The 25,835-nt window shown below is 44.1% G+C and overlaps 1 protein-coding gene across 1 annotated transcript in view; it reads right to left on the bottom strand.

The window, feature by feature from the left end:
• COL23A1 (collagen type XXIII alpha 1 chain) overlaps window positions 1–25,835 on the bottom strand; it is a 353,196-nt gene that overhangs the window by 301,690 nt on the left and 25,671 nt on the right. The window contains exon 2 of the mRNA XM_060006761.1: window positions 21,207–21,273. Coding sequence (XP_059862744.1) covers window positions 21,207–21,273 — 67 coding nt within the window. The remainder of the gene's footprint in view (window positions 1–21,206; window positions 21,274–25,835) is intronic.

Raw genomic sequence — 25,835 nt, 5'->3', positions numbered from 1 at the left:
TGAATTGGGAGATTGGGATTGACATATATACACTAATGTATAAAATGGATAAGTAATAAGAACCTGCTGTATAAAAAAATAAATTAAATAAACCTCAAAAAAAATGAAGCAGAGTCCTATAGCTATTAAAACAATTTAATTGTTCAAAACCTAAAGAAAATCCTAGGTCTGGATGTTTTCACTAGTGATTTCTTCCAAACATTTAAGAGAGAAGCAACACTAAATCTTACACTAATTCTTCTAGGTAACAGAAACCAGGGTAACATTTTCTAATTCATTTTACAAGACCAGTATAACCTTAATAACCAAAACCTGACAACAGAAGAAAGCAAAATTACAGACCATCTCTCTATGAAGACAGATACAAAATCCCTAAGCTAAATGTTGAATCCAGCAACATATTAAAAAATAGAGCCCCTCCAAGTGGGGTTTATTCTGGGGTAGTTAACATGTTAAAATCAATCATCATAATTCAGTATTTTGAGATAAAAAAGGGAGAAATATCATATGATCATCTCCTAAATGTACAAACATCACTTGACAAGTCTTAACACCCAATCATAACTTTTCTTAAAAAAAAACCTCTCAGCAAACTAAGAAGAGAACTTATTTAATTTGATTGATATCTACAAAAACCTAAAGCAATGGTCATACTTAATGTTTCTTCTGACTTCACTTATGAAACCAGGATGCCTGCAATAGAATTGGTAATAATTCTCTTCAGCACACTGAAGGTCCTAGCCAAAGCAATGAGTAAAGTAAAAGAAATAAAAGGAATAAGAATAGGAAACAAAATTCTACTTATAGATGACATGATAGAAAATACACGAAAAATCTAAAAGACTATTAAACTATTAGAATTAAAAAGTGAAGTAGTGGGACTTCCCTGGTGGTCCAGTCGGTAAGACTCCGAGTTCCCAATGCAGGAGGCCCAGGTTTGATCCCTTGTCAGGGAACTAGATCGTACATGCATGCTGCAACTAGGAAGCCCACATACTGCAACTAAACATGCCACAACGAAGATCCCACGTGCTGCAACTAAGACCTGGTGCAGCCAAAATAAATAAATAAATAAACAAACAAATAAATATTTTAAAAAAGTGAAGCGGCAAAAACACTGAAAACAAGGGGAACATGAAAAATCATCAGCAACCAACAGAAAGCAAATTTTTAAAATATTATCATTTAAAATAGCATCCAAAAAAACATTAAATTCCTAGGAATAAATGTAACATGTACAAGACCTCTACGCTCAAAACTATAAAATACTGTCAAATAAAATTACCCCAATAGAGCGATACAACATGTTCGTAAATTGAAGGCCTTGGTATTGTCAAGATGTCATTTCTTCCTAAATTATTATCAATATTCAATGAATCTCATTCAAAGTCTCAGCAGGGTTGGGGTTTGTTGTTGTTGTTTTGTTGTTGCTGTTGTTGTTATTTTAATAGAAATTTGCAAACAGGTTGTAAAAGTTGTATGAAAATGCAAAGGCCCAAGAATAGCAAAGGCAATTCTGCACAAAACACCACCTGATATCAACACTGAAGCTTTGGTAATTAAAATAATGTGGTAATCACACATGGATAGACAAATAGGATAATGGAGCAGAAAAGGCAGTCCAGACACAGACATGCACAGCCACCAGGATGGCTAAAACAAAACAGACAGAAAATGCCAAGTGTTGGTGAGGACATGGAGCACCTGGAATTCTGGAATTCTCATACTCACTTGGTGGAACTATCACCTTCTTTGGAAAATGACGTGGTACTAGTTACCAAAATTTAACATCTGTATATCTTATGCCCAGCGATGCCACTGTAAGGTATAAACACAACAGAAATGCATACATATGTTCCCCAAAACACATACACGATTGCTCACAACAGCACTGCCCATAATAGCCCCAAACTGGAAACAACCCAAATGCCCAACAATAATAAAATGAATAAATAAACGAACAATCCATCACTACATGCAGCAACAGATAAATCCCATAACGCTCAACTAAAGACACAAAAGAATCTACAGTGTGTGATTCCATCCAGATAAAGTTCAAAAACAGGCAAAGCAAGTCTATTATGTGAGAAACAGGGACAGTGGTTACCCTCAGGTAGCTGGGGGTCTCTAGAGGGCAGTTCATGTGCTGTTTCTAGACCTGGACACAGGTGTGTTTTGGTTGTGGAAATTCATCAAGCTCTAAACTTAGGATATGTGCTCATGCCTGTAGTAAGTTCTATTTTGACAAAAAGTTAAAACAAATAATGAGGCAGACATCAGAGGCACATATATGTTGATGTTATAGTGACAAAAGCTCTTAATGGTTGCAGGGACACAATATTAAATGTGAACAGATTCACTGCCTTTCTAGCACCTCCTGCAGAAGCCCCTGCACTTGCCCACTTGTGACCATGGCTTCAGATGGGCTGACCAGGAGAAAGGACAGAAAGGACAGGAGCAGAAGGAGCAGGACACATACTGAGAGACTTTTATGCTGGAAAGAGTGAAAATGATTGGTGTGGAGGGAAATGTGGAAAAAGTCCAGAAAGGCAGGGGAGCAAAAAAAGACCAGAGCTCAGGGGATAGAGGGGGAAGAGAGGAAGGAGTGGGCTGGGAGCCACAGCAACCACCTTGAGTCACATCCTGGTGTTTATTTGAAGATAAGAATGGTCCACGGGCCCCTGGAGCCCATTCAGGTTGGACTGACAGGGAACAGTACCCTCATATTGTGAAGTTAAAAAGAACTACAGGAGGAGGAGTCAAGATGGTGGTGTGGCAAGATGCAGAGATAGCGTCTCCCCACAACTAGGGCGCCTGCTGGCCACTGGTGGGGGACTCTGACACCCAAGGAGACGGGAGGAACCCCAGAGTGAACCAGTAGGACGTAGGGGGAATGAGGGGGGAGGAGAAGTGAAGGCCAGACAAGATCGGAGCCCCTGAGGCCAGGGAGATCAGGAGAGGCATGTGGGAGGGACTCTCCAGGAAGAGTGGGGAGAGGAACAGAGGGTGACTGCCTGGCCCACTTGGGCCAGGGAGCCTGCTGAACTCCCAAGTCGCTTTCCCTCCCTCCAAAGCCCCATCCAGGCTCCATGGGTCCTGGGGGCATAGGAGGGAGGCCAGGGAGATCAGGAGAGGCAAGTGGGAGGGGCCTTCCCAGACCCCAGACCAGAGGAGCAAGAGAGGAGAGGAGGGCAGTTTGCCCCACCCACTCGAGCCCAAGAAGCCTTCTGGGCTCCCAGGTGAGGTTCCCTGCCCTCTGAGACCAGGGTGGGGGGCATGCCTGGGCCCCTTCTTTTCCTTGAGCCTAAGCCCCACCCCTCACAGACCCCAGGGCCTTTTCTAGCCCTGTGGGTCCTGAGCACTGGCCCCACCCACTGCCCAAACCTCACCCTTGTTTAGGCCCTGTTCTCCACAGCCAAGGCCTCCCCCTCCCCCCTTTTTTTTTCTTTTCCCTCCTCCTCTTTTTTACTGTTGTGGTACTGATGTACCTTCTGGTTGTTGATTCATCTATAGTTTTACTTTCACATTCTTTCTAACATATCTGTTAGTTTCCTAGTCTAATTTTATTTTTTACTTTGTTATTGTTCTCTTTCTTTTTTTTTTTTTGCCACCCCACATGGGAGCTCCGAGTCTGAACCACTGGACTAACAGAGAACCTCAGACCCCAGGGAATATTCATCAGAGTGAGGTTTCACAGAGTTCCTCATCTCAGCACCAAGACCCAGCTCTACCCAATAGCCTACAAACTCCAGTGTTGGAAGCCTCAGGCCAAACAACCAGTAAAACAGGAACACAATCCCACTCATTAAAAAAAAAATGAGATGGCAAAAAAATATGTCACAGATGAAGGAGCAAGGTAAAAACCTACAAGACCAAATAAACGAAGAGGAAAGAGGCAATCTACCTGAAAAAGAATTCAGAGTAATGATAGTAAAGATGATCCAGAATCTCGGAAATAGAATGGAAGCACGGGTTGAGAATATACAAGAAATGTTTAACAAAGATCTAGAAGAACTAAAGAAAAAACAAACAGAGATGAACAACACAATAACTGAAATGAAAAAGACACTAGAAGGAATCAGTAACAGAATAACGGAGGCAGAAGAATGAATAAGTGAGCTGGAAGACAAAATGGTGGAAATAACTGCTGAGGAGCAGAATAAAGAAAAAAGAATGAAAAGAATTGAAGACAATCTCAGAGACCTCTGGGACAACACTAAACACACCAACATTCGAATTATAGGGGTCCCAGAAGAAGAAGAGAAAAAGAAAGGGTCTGAGAAAATATCTTAAGAGATTATAGTAGAAAACTTCCCTAACATGGGAAAGGAAATAGTCACCCAAATCCAGGAAGCACAGAGAGTCCGATAAAGGATAAACCCTAGAAAAACACAACAAGACACATATTAATCAAACTAACAAAAATTAAATTCAAAGAAAAAATATTAAAAGCAGCAAGGGAAAAACAAAAAATAACATACAAAGGAATCCCCATAAGGTTCTCAGCTGATTTTTCAGTGGAAACTCTGTAGGCCAGAAGGGAGTGTCAGGATATGTGATGGATAAGTGTCAGGATAAGTGATGAAAGAGAAAAACCTATAACCAACATTACTCTACCCAGCAAGGATCTCATTCACGTTCAATGGAGAAGTCAAAAGCTTTTCAAACAAAAGCTAAGAGAATTCAGCAACACCAAACCACCTTTACAACAAATGCTAAAGAAACTTCTCTAAGCGGGAGACACAAGACAAGAAAAAGACCCACAAAAGCAAACCCAAAACAATTAAGAAAGTGGTAATAGGAACATACATATCGGTAATAACCTTGAATGTAAATGGATTAAATGCCCCAACCAAAAGACACAGACTGGCTGAAAGGATACAAAAACAAGACCCATATATATGCTGTCTACAAGAGACCCACTGCAGACCTAGGGACACCTACAGACTGAAAGTGAAGGGATGGAAAAAGATATTCCGTGCAAATGGAAATCAAAAGACAGCTGGAGTAGCAATATTCATATCAGATAAAATAGACTTTAAAAGAAAGAATGTTACAAGAGACACGGAAGGACACTACATAATGATCAAAGGATCAATCCAAGAAGAAGATAATGGACAACCACGAAGAAATGGACAAATTCTGGAAAGGTACGGTTTTCCAAGACTGAACTGGAAGAATTAGAAAATATAAACAGACCTATCACAAGTAATGAAATTGAAACCTTAATTAAAAATCTTCCAACAAACAAAAGTCCAGGACCAGAAGGCTTCACAGGCAAATTCTATCAAACATTTAGAGAAGAGCTAACACTGATCCTTCTCAAACTCCTCCAAAAAATTGCAGAGGGAGAAACACTCCCAAATTCATGCTAAAAGGCCACCATCACCCTGATACCAAAACCAGAAAAAAATATCACAAAAAAGAAAATTATAGATCAATATCACTGATGAACATAGATGCAAAAATCCTGAACAAAATGCTAGTAAACAGAATCCAACAGCATATTAAAAAAATCATACACCGTGATCAAGTGGGCTTTATCCAAGGGATGCAAGGATTCTTCAATATACGCAAATCAATCAATGTGATACACCATATTAACAAATTGAAGAAGAAAAATTATATGATCATCTCAATAGATGCAGAAAAAGCTTTCGACAAAATTCAACACCCATTATGATAAAAACTCTGCAGAAAGTGGGCATACAGAGAACCTACCTCAACATAGTAAAGGGCATATATGACAAACCCACAGCAAACATCATTCTCAATGGTGAAAAACTGAAAGCATTTCCTCTAAGATCAGGAAAAAGAAAAGGTTGCCCACTCTCACTGCTATTATTCAACACAGTTTTGGAAGTTTTAGCCACAGCAATCAGAGAAGAAAAAGAAATAAAAGGAATCCAAATCAGAAAAGAAGAAGTAAAACTGTCACTGTTTGCAGATGACATGATACTATACATAGAGAATCCTAAAGATGCCACCAGAAAACTACTAGAGCTAATCAATGAATTTGGTAAGGTTGCAGGATACAAAATTAATGCACAGAAATCTCTGGCATTCCTATACACCAACAATGAAAATCAGAAAGAGAAATGAAAGAAAACTCCCATTTACCGTTGCAACAAAAAGAATAAAATGCCTAGGAATAAACCTGCCTGAGGCAAAAGACTTGTACTCAGAAAACTATAAAGCACGGATGAAAGAAATCAAAGATGACATAACAGATGGAGAAATATACCATGTTCTTGGATTGGAAGAATCAACACTGTGAAAAAGACTCTACTAGCCAAAGCAATTTACAGATTCAATGCAATCCCTATCAAACTACCAATGGCATTCTTCACAGAATTAGAACAAAAAACTTACAATTCGTATGGAAACACAAAAGACCCCAAAGAGCCAAAGCAATCTTGAGAAAGAAAAACGGAGTTGGAGGAATCATGCTCCCAGATTTCAAATTATACCACAAAGCTACAGTAATCAAGATGGTATGGTACTGGCACAAAAACAGAAATATAGATCAATGGTACAAGATAGAATGCCCAGAGATAAACCCACACACATATGGTCACCTAATTTATGACAAAGGAGGCAAGAATATACAATGGAGAAAAGACAATCTCTTCAATAAGTGGTTCTGGGAAAACTGGACAGCTACATGTAAAATAATGAAATTAGAACACTACCTAACACCATACACAAAAATAAACTCCTAATGGATTAAAGACTTAAAGGTAAGACCAGACACTATAAAACTTTTAGAGGAAATATAGGAAAAACACTCTTTGACATAAATCACAGCAAGATCTTTTTTGACCCACCTCCTAGAGTAACAGAAATAAAACCAAAAATAAACAAAAGGGACTTAATTAAGCTTAAAAGCTTTTGCACAGCAAAAGAAACCATAAACAAGACAAAAAGACTTCCCTCAGAATGGGAGAAAATATTTGCAAATGAAACAACAGACAAAGGATTAATCTCTAAAATATACAAACAGCTCATGGAGCTCAATTTAAAAAAAACAAACAATCCAGTTAAAAAATGGTTGGAAGACCTAAATAGACATTTCACCAAGGAGGACATACAGATGGCGAAGAGGCACATGAAAAGATGCTCAGCATCACTAATAATTAGAGAAATGCAAATCAAAACTACAATGAGGTATCACCTCACGCCGGTCAGAATGGCCATTATCAAAAAAGCTAGAAACAATAAATGCTGGAAAGGGTGTGGTAAAAAGGGAACCCTCCTACACTGTTGTTGGGAATGTAAATTGCTACAACCACTATGGAGAACAGTATGGAGGTTCCTTAAAAAAGTAAAAATAGAACTACCATATGACCCAGCAATCCCACTATTGGGCATATACCCTGAGAAAACCATAATTCAAAGAGACATGCACCACAATGTTCATTGCAGCACTATTTACAATAGCCAGGACATGGAACCAACCTAAATGTCCATCGACAGATGAATGGATAAAGATGTGGCACATATATACAATGGAATATTACTCAGCCATAAAAAGAAATGAAATTGAGTTATTTGTACTGAGGTGGGTGGACCCAGAGTCTGTCATACAGAGTGAAGTAAGTCAGAAGAGAAAAACAAATACCATATGCTAATGCATATATATGGAATCTAAAAAAAAAAAAGGTATGGATCAACCTATTGTAGGGCAGGAATAAAGAGGTGGACATAGAGAATGGACTTGATGACATGGGGTGGGAGGGCGAAGCTGGGGTGAAGTGAGAGTAGCATCAACATATATACACTACCGAATGTAAAATAGTTGGCTGGTGGGAAGCAGCAGCATAGCACAGGGAGATCGGCTCGGTGCTTTGTGATGACCCAGAGGGGTGGGACAGGGAGGATGGGAGGGAGGCTCAAGAGGGAGGGGATATGGGGACATGTGTATGCATATGGCTGATTCAGTTTGTTGTGCAACAGACACTAACACGGTATTGTGAAGCAATTATACTCCAATAAAGATGTATTAAAAACAGAACAAAAGAAAACAAAAAACTACAGAATACCTCACATTATTTTATTTCTATAAGTATTTAAATGTATGTACTTGTTGAAGCACAGAAAAAGGTCTGCAGAATGCAAACTAAACTGGTCAAATAATTACATCTAGGGCTCGGGATTGGATAGGGTAGTGAGGTGGGGGGTACAAGAGAGACTTTTTTTTGAGGAGTGGGATGGTAGGATAATTTTAAGAAGCATAGTTTGCTTGTATAATAATAATTTTTTAAAAATAAAAGAAGGACTGCCTGCTAAGAAGCCTGGAAGGGGGGCCCTGTGGGAAGGTGGGGACCTTCAGAAAGAAGAAAGTGGTGTGTTCTAGGTAGGAAACGAGCTTTTCTCAATAATCCTAAGAGAGGCCCTAGAGACCAACTGAGTCGGCCCTCAGAGAATTCTGGCTAGAGGATCTGGAACCTTCCCACAGCCAGCCCTGGGGGCTCAGAGTCCCTGCCCCCATGGGGGCAGGACAGGTACACCGGGGTTCACGCATTGCTCCCCCACTTCTCCCCACTCCCTCACCCACCCCAATCTAACCTGCATTCCCTACCCTCTCCTGCCTGAGTTCTTCACCCTCCCCGCCCCGTGCCCCAACCCCTTCCTCCTCTTTTCTACACCCACTTCCAGCAGTGAAGGGCCAGTGTCCAGGGTAACAGAAATCGATGCTCACAGACCCTCCACAACCCAGCCCCTGACGGAGCTCCTGGATCCCGAGGAGGAGGGGCAAGAGGAGAGGGAGCACCCTCAGGGAGCAAACAGGCATGGGGCAGCCTGAGGCACTGCCCTGACCTCCTAGAAATTAAGCCCAAGTCCTGCCTTGACGGGGGGGGGGGCGGGGGGGGCGGGGGTATCACTCCTGGGCAGCTGCTCCTGGCCTTCCTCAGAGGCAGCGCCCTGTCCTCTCAGAGCTCCCCTCCCCGCCACACACACAGAAAGCGCTAAGACCACTCCCCCTCCCTGCAGGGTACTGTGAGGCCCACAGTCACAGCTAATAAATATGCTGCTCCTGGGCACAGCTGGCCCTTCAGCAAGTACTTGGGCCAACACGGTCTGCCTCTATCCCCACCTGTGTGACAGTCAGTGCCAAGGATGGGGGTGACACCCAGGGGTAAAGTCACTGTCCAGTCCTTCTGTGGGTGGCACAGCCCATTCTCTGCTCTGCCTCCAGGTCACCTACTGCCGCCACCCATCCAGGGGCACATATAGTCTCATCTCTGCATTTTACTTTTTTTCTTTTAATTTATTTATTTTTGGCTGCGCTGGGACTTCATTGCTGCGTGCAGGCCCCCTCCAGTTGCAGTGAGTGGGGGCCACTCCTCACCACGGTGCAAGGTGGCAGTGGTGGTGGCGGTGGCAGTCCCCACCCCACCCCCACAGCATGGGCTACAGGTGCACGGGCCTCAGCAGTTGCAGTACGCGGGCCCAGCAGCTGTGGCTTATGGGCTCCAGAGCGCAGGCTTAGTAGCCCTGATGCGGGGGCCAAGCCTCCACAGCTCGCGGGATCCTCCCCTACCAGGGCACGAACCTGCATCCCCCTGCACAGGCTGGCGGACTCCCAACCACTGCGCCACCAGGGAAGCCCCACTGGACCCATTGTGACATCAATTTGGGTCAAAACTCCATTTTCCCCTGACTCCATGAGCTCACATTCTGAGCACAGTCATACTTAGCATCCCCAGGGATTAGGGTTAGCACAGAGCCAATGTCCAATAATACTCTAAATGGCTGCCCTTTCCCCACTGCACAGCTACTCTTGTAGATGTTTGCATGTTCTCTTGGGAATCATCTCTGCATTTTAAAAGTACATTCTTCACAATGCACCATGAAGGCGTGTGCGCTTCTAATGGGGGAGCTGGCCCATCCTCCACACCATCCTTTGCTTTCTGGACTTTTCCTTAGACCCCCCCCTTCCCCTCGGAGCCTTAGCCTCCGGTGCTTTGAATTTCTTCCTGTGCTAGCTTGTGAGTGGGCCACACAGGCTACTTCTAAGGAAATGACCAGACAACAGGCCACCTCAAGCCTAACAGTGTCATGAAAATCATGACCTCGTAGGGAAGGCAGCTTAGCCGCATTCATCCTATTTCTAAAGCCAGGACTAAACAAAAATGTAAAATAACATTGGATCAGGGCAGAAGAAGTCTTTGGTGGATCAGGAAGGAAACCCCAGGGCCACCCAAGGGAAAAGGGCTTTACCATGCTGCCTGCTGACAATCTACAAGGCAGCAGAGGGAATCCCAAGTTCAAGGGCTCCCAGAGGAGCCAGGAGTTGCTCTTTCTCCATCTTTGAGCAGAAGGTTCGCTGGGGGATCCTGGCACTAAAGGAACCAAGAGACTAAGCAGAAATGACATTCTTTTCTGCAGAGGAGGCAACAAAAGGAAAGGGCTGGGCTTGCTTACTAAGTACCCTCTCCCCACCCCCATAATAATGATCTGTGTCTGACTCTCACCTCCTGAGGACCACAGACCACTTTCCTTAGGGATAAATGAACAGACATTACGAGATACCTAGGGTGTGCCAAGCACTTCCACATACACTTGTCTCAGAATATCCTCAAAACAAACCCCCGAGGTACATAATGTTTTCCCATTTTACACACAAGGAGATGGAGAGTTTAAAGAATCAGGTCACTTGCCCAAGCTCACAGAGCCGGTGGGTGGCCACAGTTGGCATTCACTGCCAAGTCCACCTGTATTAAACCCAGACTCCCCTCCCCTACACTGTGCAGCATCCTGGCACCTGTGGGGGAGGTGCTCTTCCCTCTCAGCCCTGCCCTGGAAGCCACAGGCAGAGGAATGGGCACAGGGGTCAGACCTGCCCAGTAGGGCTCTCTCTCCTGAGACCCTGAACCTCAGGCAGACTGACACGCCAAAAAACAGTTGGTGCAGACACATCCAAGCGAGCTCTAGCTCCCCGGGGGACTGCCCCTCCGTTCCTGCTGCCTAGATTCCCGGAACTGCCCCGCATCCTGTCCTTTCCCAGCCTCCTTCCTCAGCATGCATTTCGTTTCTGTGAACTCCCTATTCATCTCCTTTGCCCATTCTTCCACTAAAATATTTGACTTTTCCTTATTCTTTTGCAAAAGCACTTTATATCTCATGAATATTAACCATGTGCTTGTTATATACGCTAAGTTTTCAGTTTGCCATTTATCTTTAAACTTTAAGGTGGAATTTTCTTTCTAGACAGAAAGTTTAAGCTTTTAAGCTTAAATCATTTAAGAAAACATTTATTCTATAGAAGAGTTTTTCAACATTGGCACCACTGACAGTTGGGTGGGATAATTCTTTATGTTGGGGGCTCTCCAGTACATTGTAGAATGTTTAGCAGCATCCCTGGCCTCTACCCACTAGATGCCAGTAGCACCCCACCCCTCAAGTTGAGACAAATCAAAAATGTCTCCAAACATTGCCCAAGTCCCCACAAAGCAAAATCATCCCTGGTTGAGAACTGCTGCTTTATGGTTTCTGACTTCAGTACCGAGTTTATAAAGTCTATTTCTACCTATAATTTTAAAAAGTGACCTGTTGTATTTTTGTCTTGCCTTCCATGGTTTTATTTTTCACATTTAAATCTTCAATCCATGTGGAATATACTTTGGCATAAGAAGAGAGCTAAGAAACAAAATATTATGACTGCATTGAACTTACCCCTGGGAAGAGGCGGTCCCACCATGTGAGTAGCTCTTGATATGCGAGACATTTAATAATCCCAATGTACAAAGTTACACGACACCTCACGGAGTGAAGAGTTGCACCTGTCATCCAACGGCTGGCATAGAGTTGGCCAAGATGGGATCTTCCCACAGCTTCAGGGAGTCGCTACTGGGTCTAAACCAGATGTGCTCAATAAATTTTGGGTGAGTGGGAATGTGCTTGCTAGTTGCTATTTTACACTTTGCATAATCAACAACACCTTCTGAAACCAACAACACACCACTCTATCCTGGAGCCATCTGGAAAATTCTCAGTGATCTTCTGTTTTAGTAGAAAAAACAACAGAGTGAAAGGCTAACTTTGTATTTCATTGCCCTTGGTTTGAACTTTTGTGTACTTTCTAATAAATTTTTTTAATATTATCATTTTTAAAAATTCCATTAGATTTCTACAGAATTTAATGAATTTAATGAATATAGTGGGCTCCCTCTAGTGGTCACAAGAAAATCTCCAATTCCCAAAGGTCAATGCATAACCTCTTGTAAGAGTCTGTAATTTACATTCAGACTTCAATGCAAATTTTTGTGAACGTCCCCTTGCCAAAAAGTTACATTAAGATTGGGAAAAAAGTTTATATATCAGTGCTAATAACTTCCTAATATGCAAATAGACATATGATAGCTAGAAAACACAAAAACTTATCTGAAAGCAACTAATTTTGTTCTTCATGGTTTTTTTCCTTACAGTTCACTGAGAATGGCATGTGTATAAGTGGTTTAACTTGTGTATCTAAGCATGTTAATGTCTTCTTAATAAATATTCTGTATTTAAACAAACAAACAAAATTAACAAAACGTCTTGAGCGCCCTCAAGACGTTTATTTACAGGACACAGTACATTTTACAATTAATAGGTTCAGAGTGGCTAGATGATGCCTTAAGAGAAGACTTCTAATTATTTTCTTCCATTCATCAGTGGGTCTACAAATTGGTTCATAAGGCCACTGTCCAAAACTATGCTTATCATCTTCCCTTCTAAATCCCTCTTTGGGGATTTCCTGTTTCTGTTCAGGATATCACCTTCCCACGGGCTTCCAGCTTTGGGCACCTCTGTCCCCTCCCGTGCCCATCCATCCTGTTTGTGAGTTTTGTCTACCACATGGCCCAGTGCCTCTCACAGCTGTTCCCTGCCATCAATTCTCATGGCCCTCATTCAAGTTCTCATGACCTCTCCTCCAGGGCAGTCATTCAGCAAATATTTACCACCCCTTCTCCACATGCCCAGCACTGTTCTAGGTTCAGGGGACGCATCGGGGAACAAGACAAGATTGTCCGCATCCAGAGCACCCTCTCAGTGGGCTTCTCTGCTGAAGCAAACTTGTGATCCAGTCCATCCTCCATGCTGTTTCTAGAGTCCTCCTCTTAAAGCTGAACTCTACTCACATACCTTTCAACTGTGTCCCATGGAATGAAGCTCACATCCCTCCATAATCAAGACCCACCCTCACCTCTCATTAACACCTTCCAACCTAACAGAGCTCCCTGACGCTCCCAGAGCTCCCCTCTGCCTCTGCTCAGTATGCCAGGTCTTGTGGAATGTGTCCCCCATCCCAGCTGGCTAAGATGTCAACCAGTCTTCAAAACCCTGCCCAACTGTCATCTTCCCCCACCCAGGCCTCCTTGATCTGAGGTGATCTCTCCCTCCTTTCAATTTCTGTGGGACATTTTTCTTAGGATTCTTCCCATTCTCAATATATTATGGTTCCTGTATGTGTGCCATCATCCTCTAACAACTGGGTCCGCAATTCCTCTAACAATCTTAGTCAATATCACCCACAGGACAAGCACAAAATAGGGTAGAGAGAGATGAATGTATGAACGAATGAATGAATTCTCCAGAGAATTCTGGCAAAAAAAAAAAAAAAATCAGACACACAAATTATCTTCTTCAACTTTGTACAGTCTGACATAATGGGATAAACTGCCATTAAACTACTTAGTTTTACCATGAACGCAAGTCAACTAGGATTTAACACATTAAAAAAAGTATCATTTTAAAAAATTCTACAAATAAGAAATAACTCAAAGTAGGATAACCATTTTTTGCTTCAATGTAGTAAGAAAGCACCCCCCCGCCCCCTCCCCGCTGCCTTAAGCAAATTCCTAAACCTACAAATACAGTAAACAGGCTGAATAGAGTAACTGACCATTTCTGTTCCACTCTGCAACATATGCCATAAACTGTCAATGAAATGTATCAGGTTCTGTATCATTTCTGCATTGTACTTCATGTCCTCCTAAGCAGAGTTTCACTCCTCTGCTCAAACTCCCAAACATTTTCACAGAGCAGCGAATTTCTAACTCTGATAAATCTGTTTATTAATTTCTGGAAAGTCACCCTACACTGCAAGCACAGTCCCTATCATTTGGAAACCACACGCCATGTCTCTGGGATATTATGCAAGAACACAAAAAGGCACAAAAAGGAAACGAAAAGTATTACTGTTTTTCTGAAAAGTTCCTAATACTCTCCAGGGCAGGTTGAGCCCAGTTAGAAACCAGTGCAAACTGTGCAAAGGGGCAGAGCCCCAGGTTTTGCATGATGAGGCCTTCCGGATGCCGTTAGTGGCTGACAAGAGTTCACAGGCCACACGTTTTCTTTTCCTTTCCAGTTCCCTCACTTCTGGGCTCTGTCACCAGCATTTTCTCACCCACATCCCAGAAGAACGTGCCAAGGAAGTCTGTCAGGCCTTTGTTCCTTCCCTCCAGGATATTCCCAGCCAACCGTCAACTCTGAATCGCCTCGTCCCTACCTCTCTGGCAGCCCTGGCAACAATCAGGAAGGTAAGAGGCTGCACACAGTGAGTCTGGACTGGCCTGGGGGCAAGGGATCTCGGTTCCTAGTAACCACTAACTCACTTTCAGGAAGCAGTGCCAGGCCCTGCTACAAACTCTCTACAAGCACATTCAATCCTCGCACGATTCTATGAGGTAGGTAGTATTAGAAACCCCACTTCACAGATGAAAAACTGAGGCACCGGGAGGATAAGTTCGAGGTCATGGAGTTGGTAAGGGACAAAGAATTTGTTTTTTAATTTATTTTTGGCTGCATTGGGTTTTCATTGCTGCATGTGGGCTTTCTCTAGTTGCAGCGAGCGGGGGCTACTCTTCGTTACGGTGTGCGGGCTTCTCATTGCAGTGGCTTCTCTTGTTGCGGAGCATGGGCTCTAGGCACACAGGCTTGAGTAGCTGTGGCACACAGGCTCAGTAGTTGTGGCGCATGGGCTTAGTTGCTCCGCGGCATGTGGGATCTTCCCAGGCCAGGGATCGAACCTGTGTCCCCTGTATTGGCAAGCGGATTCCCAACCACTGCGCCACCAAGGAAGTCTGGGGCAAAGAATTTGAATCAGGCAGTCTGGGTCCAAAATTCAAGTGCTTAATCACTGAGCTGCACTGTCTGTTGGACCAGCTCAACAGAGGGAAGAGACTTATGTGCTTGAAGTGGAGGCAAGCCTTTGGTCAAACTCAGGGTCTGTCCATAGTCCCCACTTAGGACCACCTGGACATGTCTAGCCAGCTGCCCCCAGAGCTGGACTGAAGTGGTCATCTATTATTTATGTCTGCCCAGCTGCATCCCTTTTCTCTTTTTCTGGGAATAGCACCCTACTTTTTCTTGAGGTAACCACCCTTCCCCACTCTCAGCCTACATGATTCTGGTAGTGTCAACCCTCCCCCACAATGGCCTCCCCCCAGGTCCAAGACCAGTCACATGACCCAGACCTGGCCAATCAATGTGTCCCATCCTCCAGGAACAGCAATTAGTACAAGGAGAGGCATCTGCCCCAAGCCAGGCCAATCAGGGTCAATGCTGGGACTTCTTTCTTTAATCACAGTAAAATACAGACAAAATTTAAATATCATTTTAACCATTTAAAAGTGCACAATTTCACGGCATTTAGTACCTTCACAATGTTGTATAACTATTGCCACTATCCATTTTCCAGAACTTTTCCATCTTTCCAAACAGAAACTCTGTACCCAGCAACAATAACTCTCTGTATTAGTCTGCTTAGCCTGCCAAAACTAAGTACCATAGTTTGGGTGGCTTAAACAACAGAAATCTATTTTCTCACAATTCTGGAGGTTATAAGTCAGAGATCAAGGTGTCAGCAGGGTTGGTTTCTTCTGAGGCCTCTCTCCCTGGCTTCATGTCATCTTCCCTCTGTGTGTGTCTGTGTCTTAATCTCTTCTTATAAGGACACCAGTCATAGTGGATGAGGGCCCACCCTAATGGCCTCACTTTACCTTATTTACCTCTTTAAAGACCCTGTCTCAAATACAGTCACATTCTGAGGTACTAGGTGGGGGTTAAGACTTCCACATCTGAATTTGGAAGGGGATACAATTCAGCCCATAACACTCCCTATTCCCCAATGCTGACACCTTTGAGAAAGGGGAGTGCTCTATCTGCTGGGGTTGCTGAGAAGGTCTGATATAATGCTGGGACTGTTGGTGGCCACTTTCCCACCCCAAGGAGACAGTGTCTGAAAATGACTCAGGGAAGAGCTGAGAGGCAGAGAGAGACCCCTGAGCCCAGACATACCTGAAACTGGCTGCACCTCTGACCTCTCTATTCCAGTTGTGTAAGCTAATAAGTTTCTTTTTCGTTTGTTTATTTTATTAATGTAATTAAAAGAGTTAGTTAAGGTAAGGAGCTTTTACACCAGAATGGCCCATATCTCCAGGATGTGCAGGATGTGCCCACTCGGTGGCTGTTTAAGCATCAGAGTCAAATGCAAACCTCTCAGGCTCCAGGGTGCTGGCCCCGACCCATCCCTTGGGATGCTCAAATGTTCACAGCACAATGGGGTGACTCTGCCAGAGTCTCCCACAGAGCAGACTTCGGGGCCACCCCCTGCAACATTCCAGAATTGCTGCTCTGGTGGTGGCGCCCCAAACAGACTGAGGGCTCCTATCCTTTCAGCCCAGTGACCCAAAGCCCTGCAGCAGTGCCTGGCTCATGACGGGCTTCAGTACAGAACATGAGGAAGGCAGGGAACCGGGCAAGACAACAGTCCTCCTTCCCTCCAACAGTTCCCTGAAGGACAGTCTGTAAGAACACAGGATGGGAAACAATTCAAACGTCCTTGGGGTGTGGACTGGCCAGGTACCTCACAGGACAGCCCAACAGGATTTTGTCTTTTAACCCAAAACAAGGTAACACCTGCTCTCTGATACATGGAATGATTCAGACCATCTCAGAGGGAAACTGCAAACCGAGAAAGCAACACCGGGACAACAACATATACCATTTGTGTAAAACCAGGAGGGGAGCTGGACTGATACACTGAAATGTATCTAAATGACCTCAAAAACCTCAAAAAACTGTCCTACACCATAACCACCAGCCACACGTGGCAATTTAAATTAAGATTAAACAAAAATTTTTTTTATTGAAGTATAGTTGATTTACTATGTTGTGCCAATCTCTGCTGTAGAGCAAAGTGACACAGTTATACACATGCATACACTCATTTTTATATTCTTTTCCATTATGGTTTATCACAGGATATTGAATATAGTTCCCCGTGCTACACATTAGGACCTTGCCGCTTATCCATTCTAAATTAAACAAAAATTTTAAATTCAGTTTGTCAGTTGCACTAGCCATGTTTCAGGGGCTTGGTAGCCCCACATGGCTAGTAGTGGCTGCTCGATTAGCAGAGAGATAGAATATTTCCATCATCACAGAAAGTTCTATTGGAAAGGGCTGCTCAGAAGGACATCAGCAAATGGGTAAAGGGCCCCTGGAAAGAGGAGCAGGAGAACCGGGGGAGAGGAGGGGAGGGGAATTAGTTTTCACATGTAATCTTTTGTAGTACTTGAATCTTTCATCACATATTATTTCCTATTCAAAAATAAACATTTTAAAACTTTAAACACATTTTAAAACAATAAGTACATAAGTAACATAAGAAAAGAAGACGTTGGAATCCCCAGGTACATGGGTAAGCCACATGAATCTACAGCCCTGAGTTCTCCGCTGAAGGAAGAGAAGTCTCTTTTGAGGCAGGTGTATAAGGAAGAGCCGCATGAGGGGGCTCCCAGGTGGCAGCCCCACACACCTGATTCAGACCTGGTGGTGTAGGAAGTTCCTATGTCCCCCACATTTTGATTATCTCAGCAACCTTATAATTAGGGTGATTAACGGTCCCATTTATTTTAGTTTCCTAAGGCTGCCACAACAAATGACCACAAACTAGGTGACTTAACATGACAGAAACCTATTGTCTCACAATTCTGGAGGCCAGAAGTCCAAAACCAAGGTGTTGGCAGGGCTGGTTCCTTCTGAAAGCTCTTAAGGAGAATCCCTTCCACGCCCCTGTCCAGCTTCTGTGGCTGCCGGCAATCCCGGGTGTTCTTAGGTTTGTAGATGCATCACTCTGGCCTCTGCCTCCGTCTTCCCATGGCCTTCTCCTCTGGGTGTTTCTGTGTCTCAAATCTCTTACCTCTTGACTCTTATAAGGACACTCATCATTGGATTTAGGGCCTACCCTAAACCCTGGATGATCTCATCTCAATATCCTTAAATTAATTATGTCTGCAAAGACCCTATTTCCACATAAGGCCACATTTACAAATACCAGGGGTTAGGACTGGGACATATCTTTTGGGGGGGGGGGACACAATTCAACTCACTATACCGTTTTATAGCCAAGAAGTTCAAGGTTCAAGGGCCTCTCACTTGCCTGAGGTCACAGGGCTAGTTCAGAGCACAGCTCTGCCAGTCCTCCCACCACTGACTCCAGCAAGAGAAGAATCTTGACCTTCCAGCCCGAAGCCTGCCCCTCCCTTCAGCCTTAGAGCTCCCCGAGCACCCACTTCACAATGGGTAACACACACAAAAGAGCCGCCCCCTTCTCTGGCCTCGCTTATCTGTCTTGCTGCATCCTAGGATCTGACAGAAGATTACACTGTCCTCTGGGCCGTGGGAAGGAACTGGGCTAGGGGGATCTGCGGGTATCTTAGATGAGATGGGGTATCTCAAATGAGGGTGGTCTGCATGTCCAGACTCCAAAAGTCTGCAGGGCAGATCAGAGCCAGGGAGAAAGGGAATGAGGTAAGGCTTCTGGTATTGGAGAAAAAGCCCTCTGTGCTTTTTATGGCAGAGGAGAATGTGCCAGCCTATGGGGTTTTGCACTGATAAAGGGCTCTAGTCTAAAGTGCTCAAGTGAGTTCTCCAGCTCAAGGTGACAGGAGAGAAAGAGCAGATGTGGACATGGGTGTGCACTGGGGCCTGGCAGAGGCTGTGATGCTACACCCCCTGGGCCACGCTGACCATACCTGCCAGGACAGCCTGATCACAGCCACAAGCCCCTCGGACAATGACAGCACAGCACTGACTGCTGGGCACCCCCAGAGTCTCAGTGGAACTGAGGATTCTGACCAGGCTTTTGGCCTCCATGGTCATCCCAGAGGCCTTCTTGACACCTCTCCTGGTGAGTCAAGAGACCTCGAGGGAAGACAAACACAAGACTATCTCCAGATCCTGGGCTTTGTATTTCCTCCATGACATCAAAAAGCCTACAGAGCCCACTCCAGTATTGGTATCATTTATTAACACAAACAGTAAGTGGCTGACCAAGATCTGGACCTGGTCTGGATTTATTCAGGAGCTCCATGTCCCCTCACTGCCACCTCCTCCCTCTCCATCATCTGTATTGGTGGTTTTCAAACTTTCAGTCAGCAACCCATAGCAGGGAACCCGTTTCACACTGCCATTTACAAATATAAATGGCTGACACAAATACTTTCACTCCAGTATTTTTTATTCCAGTCTCTGCTAGTTCAAAATTTCAGAATGCTGGCTGCAACCCACATAACTGATTTCATGTCTCATAAATGTGTTGTGACTTCCAGGTTTGTTTGTTTGTTTGGCCGCGCCGCTTGGCTTGTGGGATCTTAGTTCCCCAACCAGGGATTGAACCCGGGGCTTTGGCAGTGAGAGTGTACAGTCCTAACCACTGGACTGCCAGGGAATTCCCAGTGACTCCCAGTTTAAAAAACCCTCATCTAGGGCTTCCCTGGTGGCACAGTGGTTGAGAGTCCGCCTGCCAATGCAGGGGACACGGGTTCGTGCCCCGGTCCGGGAAGATCCCACGTGCTGCAGAGTGGCTGGGCCCGTGAGCCATGGCCGCTGAGCCTGCGCATCCGGAGCCTGTGCTCCGCAACGGGAGAGGCCCGCATACCGCAAAAAAAAAAAAAAAAAAAAAACCCTCATCTACATAACTCACATGAATTTACAACCATTCAATACTCAGAAAGAAAGAGCAGGGGAGGAGCAAGAAGAATTGTTTTACACATTTTGCAGATCAGCCAAAAATTCATTGGTGGAACTGATTTTTTTCCCCCCACTGAATTGCAATTTCTGACTTCCTGATCTGCTCATGACATCATTACTTATCATGTCCTTTTCCCTCCTATTAAAATCTCAGAGTTCCTATGAAAGGCTAGCTCAAGCTCGACTGTAAAATCCTCTTCCACTGGGCCCCCAGAGACTGAATTTTCACACCATGGGTCCATCTTTGCACAAATCTCAGGGCATCTCCCAATCTGGAGATGTTAATCATCAATAAGCTTGGTTTCTGGACCAGGTGAAGTGGTTTCGGAAATGCCAGACAACTTGGCTAATGGAAGGCATGACAGCAAGGAACAGGGCCCCTGGGTTCAGCTCCCATGTTCTCTCACCTTGTCCGGCATGGTGGGTCATCTGGGAATTGTTACAATTTTCCACTCATTCACTGATATTACATACTGTTCTATGAGAGGATAATTCTAACCCTGAAAACACTGGGGCTGAGACTATACCCCTAAATTCTCAGTCATAATACATGCAAAGCTCCAATGAGGACAACTGGAAGATCGATATGAATCAGGATTTGAGCCACATGGATTAGGAACCAACAAATCCTCAATTCTAGTCACAGCCGTCCTGGTCTACACGATCAAAACCCAAGACACATGATTATTTGAACAAATCAGACCACGTTTCCTGCTCCTTTCCTCTACCTCCACCAAAGAAATGAAAACCAAGAAAAACTATATTTGCCAGATTATTCCTCTACCCACCACCCCTCATGTTCGAAACAGAGCTAGGGTCACAATGTTAACACTGTTCGGATGGCTCATGTCTGTTTCTCCATCTTTAAAAGGGGATGGCTGCTACTTTCCTAGCATCTAAGCCTTTTTTGTAAGTCATCTTGAAGAGTTTCTTAGCTCCTCCACCAATACCACCATCCCCATCAAACCAAGTCAGTTAATTTTGCCAGAATCTTTAATGACACACCTACCAGGGAAGATGATGTAGGAAGAAAGGCCCCAGGACAGTCCACAAGGTACCACAGACAGCCTGAAACCCACGGTGATTCTCTTGACCATGGCCTTGGCAGTTTCGGGTAGACAGGAGAGAGAAGACCAGGCCTATGGAAGTCAGGCGCCAGCAACAATGGAACATCCACTTACCTGGGGGACAGACACAGTCCGTCGGTGCTTCTCGAACTGTCCGGAGCTTGACTGGTCCCTCCATCTTCTGAACCAGGAAGAAAAGGGGGGAAAAAATAAGGATGAGTTTTGGAGCGGAGAGGGGTAGAAGCGGAAAAACAGCAAAAACCAACATATATGAAAGATCTACAGTGGTGGTGTTGGTGCTTTCAAGAACAGTTTTTAAAAGGTCATTAAATTCTACAGGCAGTTTTAGAATGGGAGGAGAAACAGAAATAAACATTAAGCAATTACTTGGGAGTCCCTGAATAGAAGATGACAGGTTTCTGCTTTGTTAACAACATTTTCAAATACAAATCCAGGAATGACAAAGGGACCCGGTAGTCCCTGGTGTGAAGATAGGAGGGCAGAGCAGAGGGAGGCCAGGTAGGGCCAATCAAAACTCGCTCTTGAACATCTTTCCCTGCTCCGGAGACCACCCCTATCCAACCCCAGGGAGCCCAAGAGGCCCCTTGGCTACAGCCCCTCCAAGCCCACTGGCTTCAGACCCAATGGCCCAGGGCTAATCCACCCTGATGACATTTTCCTTTCTTCTTACCAGTGGGGATCCTAGGCCTAGAAAATTTAGTTCAGTACAATTTAACAAGAATCTCTACACATGCCCAGCCCTGTGCTAGATTTGGGTGAAGGGAAAAGAACTACCACAAAAATGTAGTCAAAAGTCACAGCTCTGCTATTATGACAACTCACAGTACAGCCCTGGCATAATCATCACCTTATGTGACACTTGGGTAACCTCTGAGGCCTGAATTATTGTCCCTGCCTCACAGACAGGGGATACAAACTTGGAAAAAATAAGAAATTAATCCCCAATCCCAAATCTAGGTTTAGGGGAGTGAAGCAATTGGCCCATAATCCCCAAACTAGCCAAGACTTGAGTCCTGACAAGAATATACAAAGTATTAACCTTTCTCTAGGAAAAAACAAAACAAAAACAAAAACAAAAACATCTTCCTAAAAGCAAAACAAAGCAAATCTCAAATGTGTTAACTTGAGTTAAAAATGCATACTACCGGGGCTTCCCTGGTGGCGCGGTGGTTGGGAGTCCGCCTGCCAATGCAGGGGACACGGGTTCGTGCCCCGGTCCGGGAGGATCCCACATGCCGCGGAGCGGCTGGGCCCGTGAGCCATGGCCGCTGGGCCTGCGCGTCCGGAGCCTGTGCTCCACGGCGGGAGAGGCCACGGCAGTGAGAGGCCCACGTACCACAAAAAAAAAAAAAAAAAAAAAATGCATACTACCACTAAAAGGGTTACTTAAGGTTCAAACCTAAAAATGTAATTTTTCTCAATAAAAAACATAGTAAAAATGCAAATACAAATACCTGGAAAATAGCACAGCAAACAAACAAAAATGTAATTTTTAAATCACTGTTTTAGAGGAGGTGAGAAGGCACTCCCAGTCTTGAGCCCTTGATCACCAAGCCTGGAATTTTCACATAAGGGGCTGAACAGGGAATTCCCTGAAGATCCAGTGGTTATAACGGACTCCACGCCGAGGGCCTGGGTTCAATCGCTGGGCAGGGAACTAGGATCCCAGAAGCCGTGCGGCACGACCATGAATGAATGAATGAATAAATAAATAAATAAGAAAATAAATAAATAAATAAGAATGGGCTGAACAGCCCAGGACCAGGAGCCTGAAATAAAAAATGTAACCAGGGGAGGCTCTGGCCCCTGCAAAGTACTTCCAAGTTCCACCTCCACTCCAATCTGCCAGCCTTGCCCTCACTTTCCAGATGGGCCACAGAGGCTGATACTGACAAGAGATAGAGTTAAGGCCAAGGTTTTAGAGAACTGGAAGATGTATGATTTTGAACACTGTGGTGGAGGTGTTTGTGAAAGCAGTACCACAACAGAATTTTTCTATCCTCCCCACACCTCTTAAACCACCCCCCAAGGCCTCGGCTTGTCCCAGAAATCAGAACCTGGCTAGGCCTCTTGGCCCTGGGCTCTCAGCTCCTGTCCAGACCCACACCTGCCACTCACTCCTGCTTAAGCCTGGGGCACTCTTCCCTAGAACTGCCCACCGGGCCCAGAGCCACCCTGCAAGCAGTCCCGGCCGGCCCTGAGCCTCCAGAGGTTCCCGCCTCCGCCCCCGCAGCTGCCACAGGCTCCTACCAGGTGGGTGAGACCACAGCAGCAGCAGATACCACCTCCACCCCCACCCGACCCCAGGCCATGTGCACTGGAGTCTGGAGCATCCCAGCCATGCCCATCCTCACTGTACTGGAACGCTGCAGTAGGTGCCCGCGATGCAGGTGTGAGCAGGACCTCAGAACTCACTTTTCCCCCATTATACTTGCAGGTACTATTACAGAGTTCAAAATTCACTTGGAAAAAGAATCCAGCCTTCTAGTTTAAGCCAGTCAATTTGTATGAGAAGCTCTCAGCTGTTTTTATCATTTCTAGAAAGACTAGAAGCTACGCTAATTTCCTTTTTTAAAAAAAATGACAAAAGCATTTAATGCTAAAAAACAATTCGCTTTCAACAAGTGCTATCACATCTGGGCAGCTCCCCTAAGGGGAAGGGGGCTTTATCAAATACTGATAGGAAACACAATTACTTTCAAGCTACTCTTATCTTCAAACAAAAACTAAACAGAAAACTATTCAAGAAAGGAAAAAACGTATTGTTAATGCTAGTAGATGGGATCATAAATAACTGATTGAGTTTTTGTTTCGTTATTTATTCTAACTCCTTTTATGCATTTGTTTTTCTGGATTAGATAGTGAATCTGCAAAGTTTTATCTTAGTCCTCTATCCTCCCCCCCACCCCCCCAACCCCCACCCCCAACTCTGGAGTTGAAACATCCCTACTAGGAACACAAAGTGAAATGTCTGTATTAGAAACCCAGTCCCACGAACTTTATTTCCATGCCTTTTTTTTTTTTTAATTCTAAGAAAACATTCTTTTGTGTCCTGGTTTGTAAAAATGATTCAAAAGTCTCAACTTTTTACATTCAATTATCTGGCAGCACCCCTAGCATCTGCAAACAATATGGTCCTGGTTTTACATATGCAAACAAGTCCTGACTCCAAAAGTAAATAAAGAATGAGTTTCTGAGAAATGACCGGAGACTTTGGGAGTGTTCCCTCCAGAAGTACTGAGAAGGAGAACTTGGAGTTGGGGGGGCAAGAGCTGAGAGAAAACTAATCAGAGAAAATCATGGTTTCCAAAAAAGCATTACATGGTCAGATGATAAATTTATCAATGATCTGTTGAAGCATTAGCCTCAAACTCTTCACCAGATATTTGATCACATCCCTGAACAGCTGTATTTTGATGAAATATAGATTAATATACAAAAAAGGATGTAATGTTTTATTTCTGCAAAACGCTACAGATAAAGCCACAAAGACATTCCTATCCTTTGACAGAAAATTCCTACTCTAGGGAGTATATCCCAAGGAAATAAATCATCAGGAGCAAAAAATTGATATTCATGAAGTTGTGCCACAAAACAGTGGGAGTACTTTAGTGAAGGATGGTGAATCCCGTTCATGAAACTGTCACATCTTCACCAAAAATCATTATGAAGACTATGTAGCAACAAGGAAAAATGTTTATGATACAATAAATAATGTTTACATATGTGTAAAAATGCAGGTGTGGGATGGCAGCAACTACCAAAACATCAACCCACTTGGGTGTAGGGATTACAGTGATTTACTTCTTTAAAGTTCTTTCTGTGTTGTAATATCATCTCAGCGGGAAAAAAAAAAAAAATCCTGGGGAGGAGAAAAGCCAAAATGAAGCCCTAAAATCTCCCTGCCTAGGGCAATTTTTGAATGACAGACAGATGATTCTGTCTCCTCAGGAAGCTGTAACTAACTCCAGGATCAACCCTGAAAATACACACAGGCACCACAAACACCAGAGGAAGACTTTCGGAGGATCAATCCTGCCCTGCTACAGTCACATCCTCTCTGCCTTCTTTCCATCCCCTGTAGGGAAGGGCCCATGTGTACATTCTTATGGCCACCAGCAACTCAAGACGGCAGCATTTCCTGGCCTCTTTAATATTCTTTTTTCATATCCCACCATGGTGATGATGAGGATAGCAAATATAAAGTATTATTATCATCAAGTTTATTGATTACTTACTATGTGCCAGGCACTGTACCAACAACTGTTATCTTATTGAGTCCTCCCAAGAACTCCCATGAGGCTAGGACTATTTTTTTTTATACTCATTTACAGATGAGAAAATTGAGACTCAGGGCAATGTAAGTGTCAGGACTGGACTTGAATCCTGGTATCAACTAACTTCAACCACAAAGTAAGAGAACCTCTGCTTACCAGCAATTTTAATGTCTAATAAATTAAAGAGTTGCTACAAAAAAAATCCAGGCCATACGAAACTATAGGGACTGAAATTAGGTCAGTGGTTGCCAAAGGTTGAGGGAGTAGGAGGAATGAAACACAAGGAGACTCATGAGGAGCTGTGAGGTGATGGAACTGTTCTGCATGGTACTGGGGTGATGGATATACTCCAAGCATTTGTCAAAAACTATTGGACCATACATCATAAAGAGGAAACTTTAATGGATACAAATTTTAAAAAATAACCAGGATGCTGGAAAATCCC

The sequence above is a fragment of the Delphinus delphis genome, chromosome 3 (assembly GCF_949987515.2).
Source record: "Delphinus delphis chromosome 3, mDelDel1.2, whole genome shotgun sequence".
Classification (NCBI taxonomy): domain Eukaryota; kingdom Metazoa; phylum Chordata; class Mammalia; order Artiodactyla; family Delphinidae; genus Delphinus; species Delphinus delphis.
This window is presented reverse-complemented; position numbering and strand designations above follow the sequence as displayed.